The 20,960-nt window shown below is 45.7% G+C and overlaps 1 protein-coding gene across 13 annotated transcripts in view; it reads left to right on the top strand.

The window, feature by feature from the left end:
• Nucleotides 1–20,960, top strand: part of PTPRT (protein tyrosine phosphatase receptor type T) — a 1,092,462-nt gene that overhangs the window by 948,442 nt on the left and 123,060 nt on the right. For all 13 annotated transcript variants that reach the window (XM_067708176.1, XM_067708171.1, XM_067708175.1 and 10 more), the window contains one exon: nt 16,083–16,228. In XM_067708176.1, coding sequence (XP_067564277.1) covers nt 16,083–16,228 — 146 coding nt within the window. The remainder of the gene's footprint in view (nt 1–16,082; nt 16,229–20,960) is intronic.

The raw sequence follows: 20,960 nt of genomic DNA, 5'->3' as shown, positions 1-20,960 counted from the left end.
TATGTCCACTCATGTTTCTGCAGTTTACAAAGTACTTTCACGTAGATATCTCATGAAATGTTTGCATCACTCCAGTGAGGAAATGTCATTTTAAGTGTAAGGACATGAAGGCTCACCAAACTGACCAGGGCACAGGCTACCTAAAGAAAGAAATCCATGGAACAGAGAGTTGCCAATTACTGGTGCTGTGTTCTCATCATGTCTTGGGAGGTGGCTGTGACGAGAATTCTGAAGGTTACTTTATAAGGCAGCAAAACTGATAAGAATTACACCCTCTCAGACCTGGTGAGATAAAAGATGAATAAGATCCAGAGTCGGTCCCTACCTGAAGGTGTATAACCATTGCTCCAAATTGTAATGGGAGTGGGCGGGGGGCGGGGGGGGGAAACCTGTACCAACCACTTCATTCCTTTTAATACACTCACTGTGTAAAAGGGACAAGAGTCAAACAGGAACAGGATCGTTCATCTTTTTACAATTGCATGACTTTTATATTCTGCACTGGAGAAATAAGGACCAAGATTAAAGAGAGGATGGGGTTAGGGCTGTTTTTGTGACTTTTTTTTTAAACAGGCCTCTTGAGTCTCACTTTTAATTTTACAGAGCAACCTTTTGTCTCTTAACACGTTTTTGTTTAAAATGTCTTATAAATAGGGTTGTGCCATGGAGAGGATTTTATTCAAATTCAGCTATGCCAGACATAGAGAAATAATTTTATTTAAAAATGTACCCAACGATTATGATATTTAATATGACAACAGGTGTCGGGTTTCATTTTCTGAACAGTGAAGGTTTGAAGGCTTTTTTTCCCCCTTCTTTCTTTAAAAATAAATGTGCAGTAGTATTTTAGAATCAGCTTGTGGATGTCTGCAAGAAAGCCTACTGGGTTTTGATTGGGCTTGCATTGAATCTGTAAATCAGTTTGGTGAGATCTGTCATCTTAACAATATTGAGCCATCTGGCCCAGGAACATGGTATGTCTCTTCATTTGTGTGGGTCTGCTTTGGTTTCTTTCATCACCCTCTTGTAGTTTTTGGCATGCAGGTCCCATGCATATTTTGGTGGATTTATACCTGAATGTTTCTTCTGTGTGTGTGCTATTGTAAATGGTAGTGTTCTTTTTATTTCGTATTCGAATTGCTCGTTGTTAATATATAGGAATGCGACTGACTTTTGTATATAAAAAATAAATGGACATAGAAACAAACCAGAAAAGACAAGAAAAGAGAGGTCTCGGGTGGAGAAATAGTAACTTACTTCACAAACACAAGGCTGTTGCATGAAAGATGGAGTAGGCTAACCCAGGCCAGGTACTTAGCAAAGTACCCAACACATGTTCAAAGTATTAGTTCTTGCCTTCTCATGTTCTGTATTGCTCTAAAAGCCAGACTCTGTTAAGAGGAGGTTATGGGACTTACATTTGTGTGATCGTTAAGATGTTAAGACTTAGTTATAAGCAGACCTGGGTTTGGGTCTGGCTCTGCCATATACTAGCTATGTAGTCCTGAGCATGTTTCTCTCCTTCTCTGGTCTCCTGTTTCCTACACTGCAATATGAGGATGCTACAAGATAAGGCGGTAGCCCGACTGTGCCAGGGCACACAGTGCCTGGCACCTGGCAAATGCTCAGGGAGCATTAGCTATTCTCGTTGTTTTAGTTGTTAAGTTTACAAGGAGGAAGATGCTGGAGAAGCATGAAGAAGAACTTTCTAACGATGCCTGTCCAACAGTAGAACAGGTTGAATGTGACATAGTGAGCCTCCCATCACCGGAGGATGGAGCACCCCCTGTATCGGTTGCCACAGGGGAAGTCAGGCTTCGCGAGAGTTTTCCCCTGGGTTGAGGGATTACGATAACCGTCATCACCCCCCACCTTCGCCCATGGTGGCATTAGAAGCAAGTGGTAGCCATTCTGGGTCTCCCCAGAGTCACCTAAGACACTTGACGCACAGACACAAAGAGCTTGGGGCAGGAGACAGAAACGGTACCCGTGAAAAAAACAAACGCAGACCAGACATACCTTTCCATCATCTGCGGTTTATGACTGCACAGTAAATTCAGTTGCTTTCTTTAGGCTGGTGTTGAGACCCATCATCTCCAGCCCAGTGCCATCCATCCTGGCTTTCCCCAGGAGGACAGACAAACCAGGCGCCTTCCTAGTGTTCACTAATTAATTCATCTCATGCTTGTGATTTTACAGTGCTTAAGTGCTGGAGCATTTCTGTCTGATCTTCTCCCCGCACAGCACCTCACATTGCGTAAAGACCATGAATCTCCATCGCAAACGCCGTCTGTCTTGGGCAGCCCGCTGGCTGGCCGTCGTCTTGCCGGCACTGCCTCTTACAGCCAGAGTAACACATCCATTCATTTATCCTTGATGACATTTTGACATTCCAATCAATTCCTCAGATGTTCCTTACGCAAGACTTCTCCCACACGGCCAGGCCAGCGTTCCAGGCCACTCTCGATGCATAATGCATGAGACCAGCGCACTGCTCAGTACCGTCTGACGGACGGACACATCTGCTATTCAAAAACTGTGTGTTCCTAACAGCCCTGGCTCCCCGAGGGTTCCACACCGCTACCTTCAGAGCCATTTTCTTCTATGCTTGCAGCTGGCTGAGCTCGGAGGAGACTGTACAGTTCAAGGAGAGATGTTGTAGTTCAGAAACATTCATGCAACAGTGCTGTGGGCGGTTGGGAGGGTAAGGGTGTGCCAGACCCCTGCCTTACTCCAGGATTTAGCGTAGCCTGAATTCCACTAATTCAGGTGGAAGATGGAACTATGACAAAGCTGACATCTTGAATTTCATTACCCTGCTGCTACTTAAAAATAATGATCGTAAAGACATTCCGATAACAATAATGAATATCAAAGAAGAAAGGAAAATTATCCTTAATACCTTCAATCTAACACATCAGCTTAGATATACTTTCTCCTAGTGATAATCACAATGTAGACACAGTTTTAATTTCCAGGTTTTTTTTTTTAACTTAATGTGATCCAGTTAGCACTTTTCTATGTTGTTATATAGTAATCATTTTAAATGACAGTCCATCATTTTAATAGCTGTATAATATTCCATCCAGGGGACACACCATAATTTACTGAACCGGGCCCCCACAGTTAGACAGTCATGAGGCTGTAACTGATCGTTTGCTGTCCAAGAGAAGAAACAGAGCAGGCTGTGGGAGCACGCAGGGCTCTGCAGGCTGAGGAATGGGGGCCTCAAATCCCACCTTGTCCCTTTACCCGTTTCACAAGTTTAGGCTTAACCCTCGGGGCCTCGGATTCCTCATTTATAAAAGAAAAGAAATAATCACCACTTTATAGTGTTGCTGTGAGGATTACAGAAGGTAATCTTTGAAAGTACCTAATACATGGTAGTATTTACTAACTGGTAAACTATTACGGTCCTACGTATATAGCAGTGGTTCTCAATCAGGCACAGGGCAGTTCTGCCCACCCCCTGCCCCTGGGACACTGGACAGTGTCTGGAGACATTTTTTTTTTTTTTGCGGTACGCGGGCCTCTCACTGTTGTGGTCTCTCCCATTGAGGAGCACAGGCTCCGGACGTGCAGGCTTAGAGGCCATGGCTCACGGGCCCAGCCGCTCCGCAGAATGTGGGATCTTCCTGGACCAGGGCATGAACCCACGTCCCCTGCATCGGCAGGCGGACTCTCAACCACTGCACCACCAGGGAAGCCCTGAACACATTTTTGATTGTCACAGCTGGGAGTGGGAGGAGCCCCTGGAACCTGTTAGGTGGAGGCCAAGGGTGCAGCTGAACATCCTGCAGTGCACAGCCTGCACAGCAAAGAATTATCCTGCCCAAAATGTCAGTAGTGCCACCGTCGAGAACGCCTGGCATATGCGAAGCTGGGTTTTCCAGTATTATCTGCATAATATATGTATTCTCCTTTTTTACTATTATTTTATTAGGATAAAGTCCCAGGAAAATGGGAATCCTCGACTAAAGGGTATATTATGCTTACTGGCAGTTTTAGGAGAAATGGGATGGGGTGGGTGATGGGAATAAGGTTTCACATGACCAATGGTGAAAAGACAGGAGATAAATGGCGTGTGTTCCCCAATGGGGCAGGAGATGACATCCCACAGACCAGTAGTTCTCCAAGGATAGTCCCAGCATCTCCCAGGGGGTTGGAAATGCAGGTTTTCAGGCCTTATCTTGTACTCTCAGAAAGTCTGAGAGTGGAGCCCAACAATCCCTGTTTTAACATGCTTCCTAGGTGCTTCTGATGTGCCCTCAGGTTTGAGAATCACTGCCGTGCACCATCTGCAGCAAAAGGCCAACTTGTAGAATAGCAAGTAGAACCCGTTCAAGTCCAACACTTTGTGCAGAAGTAGATTAAAAGTGTCAAGCCTGGAGCTTCCCTGGTGGCGCAGTGGTTGAGAGTCCGCCTGCCGATGCAGGGGACACGGGTTCGTGCCCCGGTCCGGGAAGATCCCACATGCCGTGGAGCGTGAGCCATGGCCGCTGAGCCTGCGCGTCCGGAGCCTGTGCTCCGCAACGGGAGAGGCCGCAGCAGTGAGAGGCCTGCGTAACAAAAAAAAAAGTGTCAAGCCTAAGTCATGAGGGTGCTCAAATATGGAATGGAGCAATAAATGAATTAAAAGTGCCATCCATTCATTCATTTCATCAGTTAACAGTTTTAAAGCTTTTACAACATGGTGCCAAGTGCTGAACTAGGTGCTAGAGGAAATATATGAACTAATACGCATTATGCAAATTGTTATAATGAGGGGCGAGGAGAGTGAGCAGGCCAACGACTAGGATATAAAACAGAAGTGAGGTATGTCCCATAAGGGAGAGGTCAGAAAATGCCTCCTGGAACAAGTGGTGTTTGAGATGGAACTTGAAGGATTTGTGATTATCTGTTAATACATTAATTCAACAAGTGTGTACTGAGTACCTGCTTGTGCCCAAAACTGTGCAAGGCCCTATGTGTGTGAGGCCCTATCTGTGCAAGGCCCTATGTGTGCAAGGCCCTATCTGTGCAAGGCCCTATCTATGTAAGGCCCTATGTGTGCAAGGCCCTATCTGTGCAAGGCCCTATGTGTGCAAGGCCCTATCTGTGCAAGGCCCTATGTGTGTGAGGCCCTATGTGTGCGAGGCCCTATCTGTGCAAGGCCCTATGTGTGCAAGGCCCTATCTGTGCAAGGCCCTATGTGTGCAAGGCCCTATCTGTGCGAGGCCCTATGTGTGTGAGGCCCTATGTGTGCGAGGCCCTATCTGTGTAAGGCCCTATGTGTGCAAGGCCCTATCTGTGCAAGGCCCTATCTGTGCAAGGCCCTATGTGTGTGAGGCCCTATGTGTGCGAGGCCCTATGTGTGCAAGGCCCTATCTGTGCAAGGCCCTATCTGTGTAAGGCCCTATCTGCACAAGGTGAACAAGGCTGGCATGGACCTTGCCCCTGCAGTTACAGTCTAGCAGGGGAGATAACCATGGAGGCTGACCATCTGGCAAGCAGGAGTGATTTCTGGATGGGGAGTAAAGGTCTGGGGTGGGCTGGGGGTAAAAGAGAGAGCACCCCTGGGAGCCCTGGGTTGAGATCTGAGAAGAGGTGCGGGTACAGGGGTGTGAAATGCAGAAGGAGGTTGGCTGAGCTGGGGAAGGAACACAGAGCCTCGGTGATCAGGAGAGATTGCTTGGAAGAGGTTGCTTGGGATAAAGTTTGGAAGGTGATAGCCATCAGTTCATCCATGCACAGGCTAGATGTGAAAAGCAGGCAGACCATCGACCGGTGTCCAAGAGGGCATAAGAAATAAGAGGCAGAGTTCAGCTCAGCCTCAGCTCAGAGACTAATCCTCATATAGGGACCTAGAAGGGGCTGCCTGAAGAGGTGATGAGCCCTTGTCTCTGGAGTTGGACAGTCACGGGGGTGGAGAGGGGGACATCCACCTGCTGGGGATGTTGCAAGGGGTCTCCCAGCTGGGGTGGGAGAATGACTTTCCAGCCCAGAGAATCCAAGATTCTATAACTTGTAATGGCCTGAAACTGAGGGTCAAAGAGTGACTGGGAGAAAAGTATCTGTCCGAGTATCTGGCTTGGTTTATGGTCGAATAAGCACAAGGTATGGATGGATCAAAAGGGGCAGAGAAAGAAAAAGTATTCAGTAGTTACCTTGGTTCTCTGGAGTGTTCATCTCAGGGAGCAGATCAGACACCAAGTTAAAATTAAAATAAAGCATGGGGGTTCCCTGGTGGCACAGTGGTTGAGAGTCCGCCTGCCAATGCAGGGGACGTGGGTTCATGCCCCGGTACAGGAAGATCCCACATGCCGCGGAGCGGCTGGGCCCGTGAGCCATGGCCGCTGAGCCTGCGCGTCTGGAGCCCGTGCTCCGCAACGGGAGAGGCCACAACAGTGAGAGGCCCGCGTACCGCAAAAAAAGAAAAAAAGAAAAAAAGCAAGGAAGAAGGAATGCAGATGGCCAGTATGAAGAAGGGGGAGAAAAAGAAATAGCATTTGCTGAGTGTCTGTTATAGGCCAAAGACCATGCTAGGGAATTAACACATTATTTCTAATCATCCTAGTAACTCTGTGAAATAGGGCTTATCAAATACTTTTCTACGCATGAGTCTCGTAGAGACAGAGCCACAGTCATGATCACGCAGCTGGTTAGAACCAGGTTAGCCTGGGGCCAAGGTCCGTGATATTTCCACAACGCTAAGAGCAGAGGGCATTTTGTCTAGCCCAGGGTTTCAGAGCCCAGTGGTCTGAAAGCATTCAGGGAAGTTCCCACTGTCTGTGCCATAGATTCTGTCCTCATGTTCCTTTGAAGCATTTATTTCCTTCCCATTGCCTAGTATTTAACCAACACTTATATGGAGCTCGTTTGGGAGATGACAGATCCTATTGTAAATACTTTAATATTTATAAGTCAGCATCTACTGCAAATGGTTGTTGTGAGAATTCACAATAATTATGCCTATTTAACAGATGAGGAAACTGAGTTACAAAGAGGCTAAGTAATTGTCCAAGGCTACATAGCCAGTAAACTGTGGAGCCAGGATTTGGACTCAGGCAGTCTTGTTCCAGAGCCGATGCAGTTCCCACTAGGCTCTTCTTGAGGATCTAAGGGGTAGTGTGGCCATGTACCCAGCAGCAGGAGGGCCTTGCCTCTGTCTTAGGTCCTCTGCTATGCAGATTCCCCTGCCCCGCTCCAGAAGATCGTCAGACTGGGTCTGACTCTGTCCTTAGTGGAAAGAGAGCCCACCCAGGCAAGGAAAACAGAAAGGCAGCCACAGGCCGCGAGAGAAGCAGAGGCAGGTAGAGGCACACACATGGAGCGCAAGACAGCAGAGAGATGGAGGTGTCAGAGGTGGTGGCCAAGGTCCCTTGACCTTTTGAATTGTGATGAGATGTGCTACTACTGCTTCTGTAACTTTGCCATTCTGGTGGAAGCATGGAGAAGCCCCAAGGTAGGGTGATGGGGGTAGGAGAGGAAGGACCCACCAGTTATCTTCCAGGATTGGTACCCAACAGAGGTAATGAGCAGACAGGATGTGTAATGCCTAAAGGATGTGAGTGGATACAAATGTCAGCTTTCTGCCTGCATGTATGTGCTTATACGTGTCACTGTGTGTTTGCCTGGAGAGGCAAGGAGCCAGCTGAGAAAGCTTTGGGACACGGGTATACATGTGTGGGTCCTTGACTTAGCGTGACATAACAGGGAATCTTAAAGAACATTCAGAGGCCTGACTGCCTGAGTTTGAATCCCAGCTCTCTCTTTTTTTAAAATTAATTAATTTATTTATTTTTGGCTGTGCTGGGTCTTCGTTGCTGCGTGCAGGCTTTCTCTAGTTGCAGCGAGCAGGGGGCTACTCTTCGTTGCAGTGCGCGGGCTTCTCATCGCAGTGGCTTCTCTTGTTGTGGAGCACAGGCTCTAGGCGTGCCGGCTACAGTAGTTGTGGCTCGCAGGCTCTAGAGTGCAGGCTCAGTAGCTGTGGCGCACGGGCTTAGTTGCTCTGCGGCATGTGGGATCTTCCCGGACCAGGGCTTGAACCCGTGTCCCCTGCATTGGCAGGTGGATTCTTAACCACTGCACCACCAGGGAAGCCCCCAGCTCTATCTCTTAAAGCATGTGTGGCTTTCAGTGACTTACTTCAACTCTGCCTCATTCTTTCATCTACAAAATGGGGTTAGTAATACTATCAATCTCCTAGAGTTATTAAGAGAATTCAAGAAGTTAATACACTGTGTTTGTGATAGCCTTAAATAGTGCCTGGAAAGGATTAAGTGCTATATGCATGTTTATTAAATAAATACAGTAAATTTAGGATTTATTGTTTCATGATCAATGTATTCATTTCATAGGACTGCTATAACAAGGTGATAGTTTAAAACAACTAAATGTATTCTGTCACAGTTCTGGAGGCTGGAAGTCTGAAATCAAGGTGTCAGTGGGGGTCAGGCTCCCTTTGAGGCTCTGAGTAGAATCCTTCTTGCCTCTCCGTAGTTGCTGGTGATGGCTTTAAAATCCTCAGCATTCCTTGGCTTGCAGCTGCCTCACTCCACTCTCCTCCTCTGTCCTTACACAGCCCTCTCCCCGTGCGTCTCTGTCCAAATTCCCCTCCTTGTAAGACCACCAGTCATACTGGATTAGGGCCACCTTAACTGGATTGCATCTGTAAAGACCCTCTTTCCAAGCCTGCACTGGCCACCAATTTTGCTTCTAGAAAACTTGAGAACAGTTGTGGGTTTTCCCTTTTTTCTCCGTATTATAAATATTTTAGTAGGATTTTGGGAGAAGTTTTAGAAACTGCTATCTTATTAAGGAAACACTTCATGATTTTTTGTATTTTTCTAAAATTGTATCTCCTTTTTAACTTGAGGTTGCTGAGAATGGATATGAGTGAACAAAATGAATGGTAATGACTTTTTTCCTGTCATATTAGTAAAATATTTCTAAAGTAAAATATCTAATTCTGTAAAGAGGCAATAAAATTTTTGAGATTATTTAAAAAAAAAAAGACCCTATTTCCAAATAAGGTCACATGCACAGGTACCAGAGGTTAGGACTTCAGTATATCTTTTAGGGGAACACAGTTCAACCGGTAACAGTCATTTAAAAAGCATCAGTTCTGGGCTTCCCTGGTGGCGCAGTGGTTGAGAGTCCGCCTGCCGATGCAGGGGACACGGGTTCGTGCCCCGGTCCGGGAGGATCCCACATGCCGCAGAGCGGCTGGGCCCGTGAGCCATGGCCGCTGAGCCTGCGCATCCAGAGCCTGTGCTCTGCAACGGGAGAGGCCACAACAGTGAGAGACCCGCGTACCGCAAGAAAAAAAAAAAGATAACCAGAGAGCATTTACTGAGTGCTTACTGTGTACCACGCACTGGGGAAATGCTTTGGTAACTACACACCATTTAATCTTCACAAACACTTCCCTTTCCCTGGAAGCACTGCTGCTACCTGCAATTCTATAGACAGGAGGAAACTGACATGCAAAGGCATGTGTAACTTGCAAGAACTCACACAGCTAGTCTGAGATAGAGCCAGGTTTTGATGCCAGGCTGTCTGGCACCAAAGTTGATGTTAACTGCTGTGCCATCCTGCCTCCTGAAAGAAGAGAAAGTGGTGTGTTCTCCTTTTAATCCTGCACTTTTCCGTATTCTCGTTTACACTATCAACTCTGCTGTGCGGGAGCCCAGCCTCTGCCTCAACTACAGTTATTCTGAGTTAGTGGAGTTTGGATTAATGAGGTTTTGCTGCATTCATAAGGGGCTAGAATTGTTACCATGGACTGAACTTGCACTTCTGGTTTTATCCCAGAAGGAGAGGTAGAGAAAAGTTGGAACAGGTGTCCTGAGCTGGCAGGCAGAAAGCAAGGTTAGGGTCCTGTGGCTTCCACTGAAATGCTGCATGACTTGTCTAAGCTCCTCCTCTGTCTGGCCTCAGTTTCTTTTACAAAATAAGAGAATGGTGCAGTTCCCTTCCAGTTTCTGATGTATAAATTTAATTAGAGATTCAATCATGTCAGCATAGAAGTGTCTGTCCGGGCTTCAAAGAGCACAATGCCGGCTTTTAATAGGAGTAGAGTTTCAGCTGTGTTTTCTTTGTCTACCTAGTGTGGACTGAGATATCTCTCTGGCTCCAGGATTCCACCCTTTGTGTTTTCCCAGGAAAGTCTGTCCAGAGATGCCAGTGGAGGATGGGTCAGTGAAAACCCTATGGAGAAAGGAAAGAGTGCCTGGTCAGTGTCTCCCCTGGAAAGTGGGCATATGGCTCTTCACATCCAGGGAAGAGCCTATGGAACCAACACTCTCCCTCAATTGTCCGGGTCTTCTGTTCTCCACCCACATATTCAAGGGTTTTGCAGGGTCCAGATGCTGGAATCCCTACCACCTCTTTCCTAGGTAGTTTCTGAGTCTCTCTGTGAACTCCTCCAATAATGGAGGGCTCATTACTTCCAAAAGCCTAAACAGAGCAGGGGTCATGTCTGGCTTTTCACATCATGGTCTCCTGCTGTCTAACAGCCACTTCTGTCTAACCACCTACAAAGTAGGTGCTCATTAAATATTTTTCCAACCAATTAATGTGCAAAGAGAAATAAACTACTAACTTTAGGGAGGAGACAAAGACTTCTAAGAGTAGGGGGCCTTTGAGTTGGCCCCTTAAAGGTGAAGAGAAGGTTGCCAAAGAAGAAAACGTGGGAAGGGCAGTTCGGCACTAGGCACTTGCACAAGAGACCCAAGCAGTTCCACTTTGCTAGAAATTTCTTCCTTGTGTCAAGCCAATGTGGTGGTTCTAATTCTGACCCCTGGGACCACACAGAGCCAGATGTCACGTGTGTGAAGAGGGCATTCCAGAATGTTCCCTCTCCATGAGAAACATCCCTGTTTCAGACACTCTTCCTTCTCCTCTCATAGCATGATTCCAGAACCTTTCACAGCCCTTACAGTCCTCTCCGTGGAGCCATTCCACCTGCCACCCTCCCTTATCAAGAGTGGTGCTCAGGATGAACCACAGAAGTCATGGTCCATCGTGGGCACATCCCTGGCCACCTACCCTCGCTCAGCTCACCAGCAAAAGTCGGGGGACCCTCCGAGTGATCTGTTAGAAGGAAGAATACCACCCACCACATCACATTGTCCCAACCAGTCAGAAGCAGGGAACTTCGGATTGCTATGTCTTAAAACATTCTTCAGCTCTAGAGGTGACCCAGCAGAGGAATAGATAGGCTTGTACAATGCTCTCTTTTTAACAGCTCTTGGTACCCCCTGCTGGTGAAATTGTGTGGCCCAATTGGCGGGAATCTCAGGACAACTGCGGGAAAAAATTCCAAGTTCGGGAAGTCACAAGTGCTTGAGTCTCGAGGGTTGTGAGGACAGCATGAGTTATGCGACCATCCCATATATCATGTGACTATCTTATATGAGTTTTTTTTAAAAAACATTCTATAGCTATGGCTATTCTGTGGGCTCTGAGGAAAAAAAAAGTCTCTGACTTATATGAACATTCCATCAATTCTTCAGACACCCCAGGAAGGAAATGCTAAGTTCTTAGACAAAAATAATTCATTAACTGGAAGTATTTCAGGCCACAAACTAGTTTCATGCAGCTTTTTCTTCCTCTTTCCTTGCATATATCTTTTTTTTAAGTGGTTATAATTTGTACTCAGAGTAGAATGACAGTCTTTTCTACACTTCAGATTGTAGACTTTTAAACATAAATTTGCACAACAAATTTATTGAGCTCTGGCTGTGTGCCAGACACTCAGCAAGAAATTGGAGTAGGTACAGGAAGTCGAAAGAGGTTCACCCAAGAGGTTCTTGCCTTCCTGGGTAGGAGGGTTGAATCACCGCAATTGGATTAGTCAAGTGCTTGGCTGACATGGCAGCGAGGCCCTCCTTGATCTCCTGACAGGGTTCAGACCAGCGATTTGCTGCTCTCCCCTAGCTATATGTATTTTTCCTTCTTGGAAAAGAAGGAAAATCACCTTTGTGATTTTGTATCGATTCGTGTATTTACCTGTTTAGTGCCTGTCTTTGCCTCTAGTGTCTGTGTTCTATGAAGGTCAAGATCATGTCCAGTGTTTGACGCTATGAACTTCTTACATCCAGCAGAGACTGGCACGTGTAGGTGCTAAGCAAATTTGTGTTCAATGGGAGAGTCAGCCCGTAAGAGAAAACCACACATCTGTTTAGGGAGCAAGATGTGACATTTTTTATTTATTTATTTATTTTTTTGCGGTACGTGGGCCTCTCACTGCTGTGGCCTCTCCCGTTGCGGAGCACAGGCTCCGGACGCGCAGACTCAGCGGCCACGGCTCACGGGCCCAGCTGCTCCGCGGCATGTGGGATCTTCCTGGACCGGGGCACGAACCCGCGTCCCCTGCATCGGCAGGCGGACTCTCAACCACTGCGCCACCAGGGAAGCCCAAGATGTGACATTTGAATGCCACTGAGCCTCGAAGGATGAAGAGGAGGTGGCCCGGGGAGAAGAATGGGGGCACACTGCGGAGTAGGGAGTACTGAGGAATGGTTAGGACAGGAAGATGAGGTAGTTGGTGTTTCCTAAAAGGAGACACGTGTGGAAAATAAGGCTGAGTTGAAGCCTGGAGCCATAGGTCTTGTATGCCCCACTCCCAAGTTTGGGATGTCCCCCTCTCTTCAGGAAAAAGAGGGAAGGGGATCAACTAAACTCTATGACTATAGGAATAAATACGATTTTTCCTAAATTACTAAGAGGGTTTTTAGTGATTAAATTTTGAATAAGATCCCAAAAGTATGGTTTTGTGTTTTATTTCCTTCTACATCCCTTCCATTTCCATTTTGTAGCTGAAACACCTGTCTACATATTTTTAAATTTTATATAGCATCATCATCACCATGAAAACATAGTGTCAACCATGGGTGAAAAAGTAAGGATGTAAAAACCTGAGATTTTTACCACTCCGTTGTCCAGTTTTTAAATATCTATGTTTTAGAGAGGCTTCATTAATTTTTTTTTTTTATCCAGGGGTTCAGAGCTACCCAAACATTTCTGTAAAATGCCGTTTTTCATAGATGCAGCAAGACCTTTTTTTTTTTATTCCTTTGGAAACCAGTGATTTGTGCCTAAGACAACTCTTTCCATATTATCTTACCCTGAATAGAATGAGATTGGTTGGGAGTTCTGCCCTAAGGAAATATCAAAGCCTCCAGTACATGCTCATTTATAGTTTGAAAGTTAATTTTCTTATCGGATTTCCTTTTATTTCCTGCTGGGGCGGTGTGAGCAGAACTCAGATGGAGGCAGAGGGTCTGCTGTATATCTTTTCAGATTTATGATTAAGAAGGTCACATATACATTTTTTTAAAATAAATTTATTTATTTATTTTTGGCTGTGTTGGGTCTTCGTTGCTGTGCACGGGCTTTCTCTAGTTGTGGCGAGCAGGGGCTGCTCTTCGTTGTGGTGCGCGGGCTTCTCATTGCGGTGGCTTCTCTTGTTGCGGAGCACGGGCTCTAGAGCGCAGGCCCAGTAGTTGTGGCGCGCGGGCTTAGTTGTTCCGTGGCACGTGGGATCCACGCGGACCAGGGCGCGAACCCGTGTCCCCTGCATTGGCATGCAGTTTCTTAACCACTGCACCACCAGGGAAGCTCCACCTATACATTTTGAAACACACTCCTTTTTGATAATAAATGAAGAATAAAACTTTGAAATGTCATCAGTAGCAGAATTAGTCGTTTTTCTTTCATTTGCGTTCCCCCTGCCTGCTGGCCGATTGCCTGCCAATGGTGAGAAAAGGCCCAAGTGACCGAATGCTTCATTTCTTGTTTTTCTGTCTGCCTGGAATAGTTTCACTAGTGGAGCAGCATGCCTGTGGCCACAGCATTGTAACCAAAAGATGCACTTCTATTCCTGAGCGCCCTTCTTTCCCCAGGCAAATTAAAAAAGAAAGAAAGAAAGAAAGAAAAACAAAAAAGAAGAGGAATTGCATTTTAGGCTGCATTTGTCTTCAAACAGACAAAAGCTCTTCTCTTCCTGGATCCAGATTCACTCTCCACGCTTCTCTACTCTGCTGTCTGCTTACAGAGCAGGATCTAAATGGGTGCCATGCCTTTGGCTTCCAGTTGGGTTCAGCTAATGTGAGCCACTCTAGGAGGTCAGGTGGGGGAGGGAGGATGTAGTCAGGGAGTCTGTGCCTCTGGTTCCCTCTCTGTGGGGGCCATCCAGGACTGGCTGGATCCCTTGGGAGAAGTTCACTGCTTCTATACAGGTGTCCTACTCTTCACAACGCCTTTTGGGTTCTGGTTGCTGCCTCCTCTGCTTGTCCGCCTGGACCCACAGGTGATGAACAGCTCTCCTGTCACTGTATTATACCTCGGGTTCCCCTTACACCCTTCTCACTTGGTCAGTAGTCCTTTTATACATTTTCTCTCCTCACTTGAGTGTGCCACCTGCCATTCTTCTGTGCGGTCTACAGCTAGATTAACTCCATGTGAAGGAAAATACCATCAAACTAGAAGTGATCCTAGATGAAAGCCTCTAGAATACTTCTGAGTCTAGGTTTACTGTCTTCTGACAGGGGGATCATTACCTCTTGAAACTGCCTGTTTCATTGTCAGATGGGCTCACCTTTGGATATTTCCTAGGTGGTGCTGAATTTGACCTCTCTGGGACATCACGGAAACACGTCCTTTCCGTGTTGAAATAGGAGAGACCAAGATTGGATTGGAAGCCAAGTCCTGTGAAAAAATGGAGCAAGGGACCTGGGAGAATATACCCTCCAGATATTTAATGTGCAGCCCGTAGCCTTGCACATGATGGGAACAAAATTACTATATTTAGATACATAAATGTTGGGTAAACTCAGAGGGACCAGGTTGTTTATTTAGAAATATTTGAAAAACTGTCGTATGCAAGTGGGGTTAGTCATATTTTTATATCTCTGGCAATAAATCTGAGACCCAGTAGTTGACGTTTAAAGGGAGTAGATTTCAGATCCATACAAAGAACTTTTCAACCCTCAGCCTCCCAGTGAGCTGCCAGAGCCTCCATCACTTGCTGTAATCCAGGGGGGATGGGATTCCACAGCGGGACTGTTGGAGAGAGGATTCCAGCAGCGGAATGCAGTTGGACCGGTGGTGATGACACAGAAACAAGAGTAGCAGCTGCCACGTGTTCAACATTCACTGTGTGCCAGGCGCTGTGCTCCGAACACATTATCTCACTTAATCCTCACTTAATCCCTATGAGGTTGGCCTGTTAAGTTCAGAACTTACTGAGGTTAAGGAGCTTGCCGTGTATCATGCAGCCACAGGCTATGGAGGTAGGATATGGACCCAGGTCTGCCTGATGCCAAAGCTGATGGTTTCAACCTCCAGTGGTTGGTGTCAGAATCACCTGGGGAACTTGGTGGCCAGAGGTCTAGTGCCTGTCCTACTTGTATGAATCTAGGATCTGTGTGCTTTTTCAGCTCTCAGAGTGATTCTAATTTACACGAGTTTGAGCATCACTGCTATACTTTGTCGTCGTCATCATCATCGTCATCATCATCATTCCAAATGCCCATCTGGTTCTGAGGGTCATTATGGGAATAACTGCATCAAGTTCTGCTTTAACGTTTATCCTTTTGAGATATAAGACTAACTCACCTTCACCCTTACCCACTGCCCACACCAGCCCCTACTTCACTCTACCTTTGTGTGGTGGGCTATTTCATGAGCTCAATCCCTGAGAAAGGCCAGACTCCATTGTGAATCTCATTCAGAGCCATGGGAACAGAAAGGTCCCCCTGCCTCTTCTTCCCTTTCAAGGGAGAGTAAGGAAAGCATTGTGCAAATCTCATTATTTCCCATTTTAAGCTCAAGTAAAGAACACACCCATTGCTGAGGATGAGGCAGGATAAATGTCATATTTCTGAGCAAATGGAGGCCTTTAGCAGTTTCAGGAAGACTTAGGTTTATTCCACCTTGACCTTGGAAGACCTGCCTTGACTCTGTTTCTGGAAAATGGACCAGGTTTGGGGGTTGAGGATGATGGATGGGGAAAAAGAACAGTCTGATCTTCCGGTGCTTGGATGCAACTGTCACCATCTGACTGTGATTTTATTCCCCTTGCACATGTCCCAAAGGAAGCTGGCCAAGAAGCAGAAGGAGACACAGAGTGGAGCGCAGAGGGAGATGGGGCCCGTGGCCTCGGCCGACAAACCCACCACCAAGCTCAGCACCGGCCGCAACGACGAAGGCTTCTCTAGCTCACAGGACGTTAACGGATTCAGTAAGTTGAGCCAACTAAGGGGAAGGGGACGTCCGTACCCGCTTGACCCTGGTACCTCTGCTGTTGACCCCTCACAGTGTCAGGTGCTATAGGACATGGAGTCTGGATGCGTCCCTGGGGTGGTCCAGGATGAAGGTGCTCCCTGGCAAAGACATGGGGCCACCCATCCGAAAAAGAGAATTTCAGAACCTCAAAGCAGATGGAAATGAGGGCAAGCCATCTTAACTGCTGCTTGTGTACACAGAGGCAGGTTAAAACTAATAATAGTGGAAAAAAAAAAAAGAAGAAGAAGAAGGAAGACATGGTTGTGCCCTTAAGGAGAAAAATATGCCAAGCTGAACTGAGTGTCTTACAGTTATCAAAACGGTGCTGCACATAAAGTAGATGAGTTACGCGTCATCACTCTCTCCATTTCTCAGCTTATGAAATTGAGGCTCAGACTTCTCCAGAGTCCCATGGCTGATGAGTAACGTATCCAGAACTGGAAGGCATGCCTTCCAAGCCTTGGTCAGTTTCAAGACACAGCTAGTGGTCCAAGTGGCATTTAGTCAAGAGCGACGGTGTCCTCATGCAGAGTTAATACAGGATCCCAAGCTAATTGTAGTGGCTACAATTTCAGGGTTCACCCCATCGAGGAGAACATCAAGACTAGTAAGCTAAAGCTAGTTTAGTTTAGTCTGATCTTGGGGATCAGACTCAAGAGTGCTGACTTTTGCTCTTAACTTTCTGAAAAGCAGTTCTTTTTCTGAATTGCGTAGAAATGCTAGATTCCCCAGCCTCTGCTCCAAAGTGGGGAAAGCAGGAAATCTAAAGGAATATGAGCAGAGACAAATGTTCCCCCTACACTGTGCCAGTGGCAAAGGGAAGAAATCATACTTTGTAAAAATCACTCAGATAAGGTCAGTTTGGGATGACGGGGATCTATGAGGATGAAGAAAGAAAGGAAACAAGTATTTACAGACCACCTTCGTCTGTACCACAGCCTTGTGAGATGCTTAGTATGATTGTTCCCATTTTATAGATGATGTATGCAGAGCTCAGTGTTTGGCTGACCTTCCCACAGTTACATAGCTGCTTCCTGATGGGTCCAGGATCCAAGGGTACCTCAGACCCATGATTCCTAACCTCAAGTGTACCACAGCACCTACCTGAGGCAGTTTTCAAAATCCGCATACCTGAGCCCCACACCTTACCTGCTGAATCCAAATCTCCTGGGGCACGGGGAGTGGGACGGGGACTCAGGATGTGGATTTGTAAAAGCCACGCAGGGGGTCCTTACGGGCACCCTGTTAAGAAGGCTGAACTTTGAAAGAGGCAACAGCAGCTATTTTCAAATATTGACTTGCTACCTTGGGAAAGAGAGATTTTGTTTTAAACCTATAAAGACTGAAAAAAATGGTAAAATGAATACGCATGTAGTCTTTACCTAGATTCACCAGTTGTTCGCATTTTGCAATATTTGCTCTCTCTCTCTCTCTCATATACACACACACACTATATGTATACATACATTTTATATATATATATATGTGTGTGTGTGTGTGTGTATATATATATAAATATAATTTTATGAACCATTTAGAAGTAAGTTTTAGGCATCATGACACTCCCCCTCCAGAGAATTCAGCATGTGTTTCCTGAGGACTAGGACAGCTCCTCAGCATAAACACAATGAAATTATTTTACCCAAGAAACATAACCTTGTTTCAATCTCTGATAGACCAGAGTCCATAGCTGAATTTCCCCCATGGCCCTAAAATGTTCTCTCTAATTGTTACTATCTTTTGATCCAGTATCCAGTCAAGATGCTCACTTTATATTTGGCCACCAAGTCTCCCATCACCTTTCTATCTACAACAGTCCTCCCACCTTTCATTTTCCTTTCGGGATGCCGACATCTTTTAAAAGTCTAGGCCAGTTGTCCACAGAATGTTCCACAGTCCAGATTCGTCTGATTTTTTCCATCATGATCACACTCAGGTTAAATATTTTGGCAAAAATGCTTCACAGGTCACATTGTGTATGTACTTCCCTTTGCATCATTTCAATAGACGCGTGCTATCACTTTGCCCACTCTTGGTGATGCTAAGTTTGAATACTTCTTAAGGTTGAGAAATGGCTTTTAAAGATGAAGCCTAACAGCACATACTGATTACTTCATGAGTCAATATTTAACTTCTGTTTTCCTCAGAGAGCAGAGCAAGTTTGCAGTCTGCCTAAACACAAAGTCAGTTCTTAATCCATTCTCCACCCGGGTGAATTTCTGGGATTCTCACATTCCCTTGGGTCCAGGAAAAGAGGATGCTGACAGAGGGAAGGAGAGGTGGAAAAGAGGATAGCAAGGAACTGGGCTTGGTTTGTCCTTAAAGGCGCATCCTGAGCACCGCCCCACCCCAAGCCTTTGGCCGTGTTAACTTGTCACTGACTCTCCTGCTTTTGTCCTGAGGCAGGGAAGTTCATTAGCAAGTCTAGCTGATGGCACTGCTGGCCAAGTGGTACCTATTCACCCAAACCTCTCCTGTCCAGGCCAGGCTCTTGTGCACCTTTTTTTCCATTTCTGTGTTTGTAAAAATGTCCTGGGAGGACTCTGAATGCCAAAGAGATATGGTCAAAGACACATGACAAACATCATGATCCCAAAATTGTAGGTATTTGATCTTCAGCTTTCTGACTTCAAATGAAAACCTGGGTAACACCAATTTCTTGGATTTCAAGGGGAAACATCACCTCCATTTTCCCCGTGGGCTAAAACTTAGACTCTTAAGATAAAAGCGCCCAAGACTGAGGTAGATTGGCCAGCCAGAGAGGAAGAAGCAGCATATCCAGTAAAATCTAATCAGTTGTTTTAAAGTCCAGACACCGTCATTCCAAGATTGATATATGTGTGTTTTACATTTACATACACACATATACATGCACACAGACATAACACGCGTACCCAGACATGTGTATATGTATATTGTATGTACATTCATTTTAATGATATTGCTTTTGAAAAGATGGAAAAAATTCAATTGACGTTATACTCTATTAAGAAATTTTGCATTTGTTTGAATCAGTAAATATTTTAGGATTCTGTCTGTGCATCTGGTGTCCTCAGGCTAGAGCCACAGACATGCTCTGGGGTTCTTTTGAATGCCCTGGAATGCATCAGGTACCTTTTAAAATGCTCTATGGAATCACTGGGGTGTGATTTGAGGGGAAAAAAACGTAAGTAATGCTTACGCTGGAGATGTAGAAATTGCTTCTGCAATCACCCTGATGTATGTAAAATTGAATCTATTTTCGTGGCATTAGGGAAGTGACTGTCTGGCTTCTGCATCGGGTCTTTAGGAGGGCCTGAGCTTATTTGCAAATGTTGAAGAAGCATTGCTAGAGGCAGAGCACAAGAATAGATGTCACATTGGAAAAGATTACAGAAAAACCTGCCCTGAGCAATTATTTCATTATTGAACAGGTGGGCCCTGGCCTAATTCAACCTTTGCATCCAACTGTGTGGGTTTGTCTTCCTGGGTTTTCGATTCCAAGTGACTGCTAAGTTCTGCAACGTCCATTCCATCAAGCCTCCCAATTTTGTACAGGACCAGTGACCTCTGGGATGCAGGGGTGAGGGGGCTCTGTGAGGTATGGACTGTTGCTCTGGAGTGCTGTGGCATTCTGGAAAAAGGAGCGCCTGTCAGCAGTGTGCATTGTTTTCAGTTGAAAGAAATGCTGGCTTTTATTAAGTAATCTGATTTTGACCTTACTGCCTTGTGTACCTGCTTGTTATTTTTTTCTGAGACCTTTTGCTCCCTGGGATCATTTTCTGGGTCTTTCTGCTGCTGCTTTCTTTTTACATTCCTGCTTAACTCTTCTTTATGTCTTTTGTTCATAGTCTCATCCTCTCCTTGTTTTAGTCCAAATCAAAATGCTTCAGGACAAATTGCTGTTGAATTCTATGATACGGGGCTTGGCTGTCTACCCTTCATGTAATAGCGTTTGGCAGACTCACTTGCCCATTGGGTACGGTTAGTAAACTCCATCTTCACTTTTTTGCTTCCACTCTATTCAGTGGTTTCATGTCTGGTGGGTGAAGGAGCATCACATGCCGGGCCGTCAAGCTCTCTGCTAAATAAAGAAGCAGGCACTGTTGAGGGCTTGGAGGTGAGATTTAGTGGCCATTTTCTTGGTGCTTAGTACGTGCCTGTCCCTGTCCTGAGTCCTGAACACAGTTTGGGGAGGGGTGTAATTACAAAAATGAATAAAACAGGGCATTGTCTCAAAAATAATAAATGTTCCTACTTTTAAGTTTTTCATAGTTTACAAAAGTCCTTTTGCAAAAACCTGGAGCCATAGATCCTTATTCCTGCACCATGGAAGAGCTGGTAGGGTTCTTACTACCCCCATTCTACAGATGAGGAAACTGAGGTTCAGAGAGACTCCATGCTGCAAATCACACAGGCATTTGCAGAGTCATAATAAGGATCTGTCTCTCCTGACATCAGTTAGGTTTTATCCACTTAGTTCTTCAAAGAATTTAGAAAAACATCCATAAAAGTACCTACAGTAAAACAGCTGTATGAGAATTAAATAATCAGGATCAGGAAAACATAAATGAAGACAAGAGGGTCAAGACCAGGTTATTTTCAAATATAACTCCATTATATGAAAACGTAATCTGAATATGCAGGCTGGCAACTTTCAAATTCTAGTTTGTCTCTGCGCTTTCTAGTAACAAAAGCTCAAATAGGAA

The sequence above is a fragment of the Pseudorca crassidens genome, chromosome 15 (genome assembly GCF_039906515.1).
Source record: "Pseudorca crassidens isolate mPseCra1 chromosome 15, mPseCra1.hap1, whole genome shotgun sequence".
NCBI classification, from domain to species: Eukaryota; Metazoa; Chordata; class Mammalia; order Artiodactyla; family Delphinidae; genus Pseudorca; species Pseudorca crassidens.
Note: the sequence above shows the minus strand (reverse complement) of the source record. Positions and strands in the feature narration are given on the sequence as shown.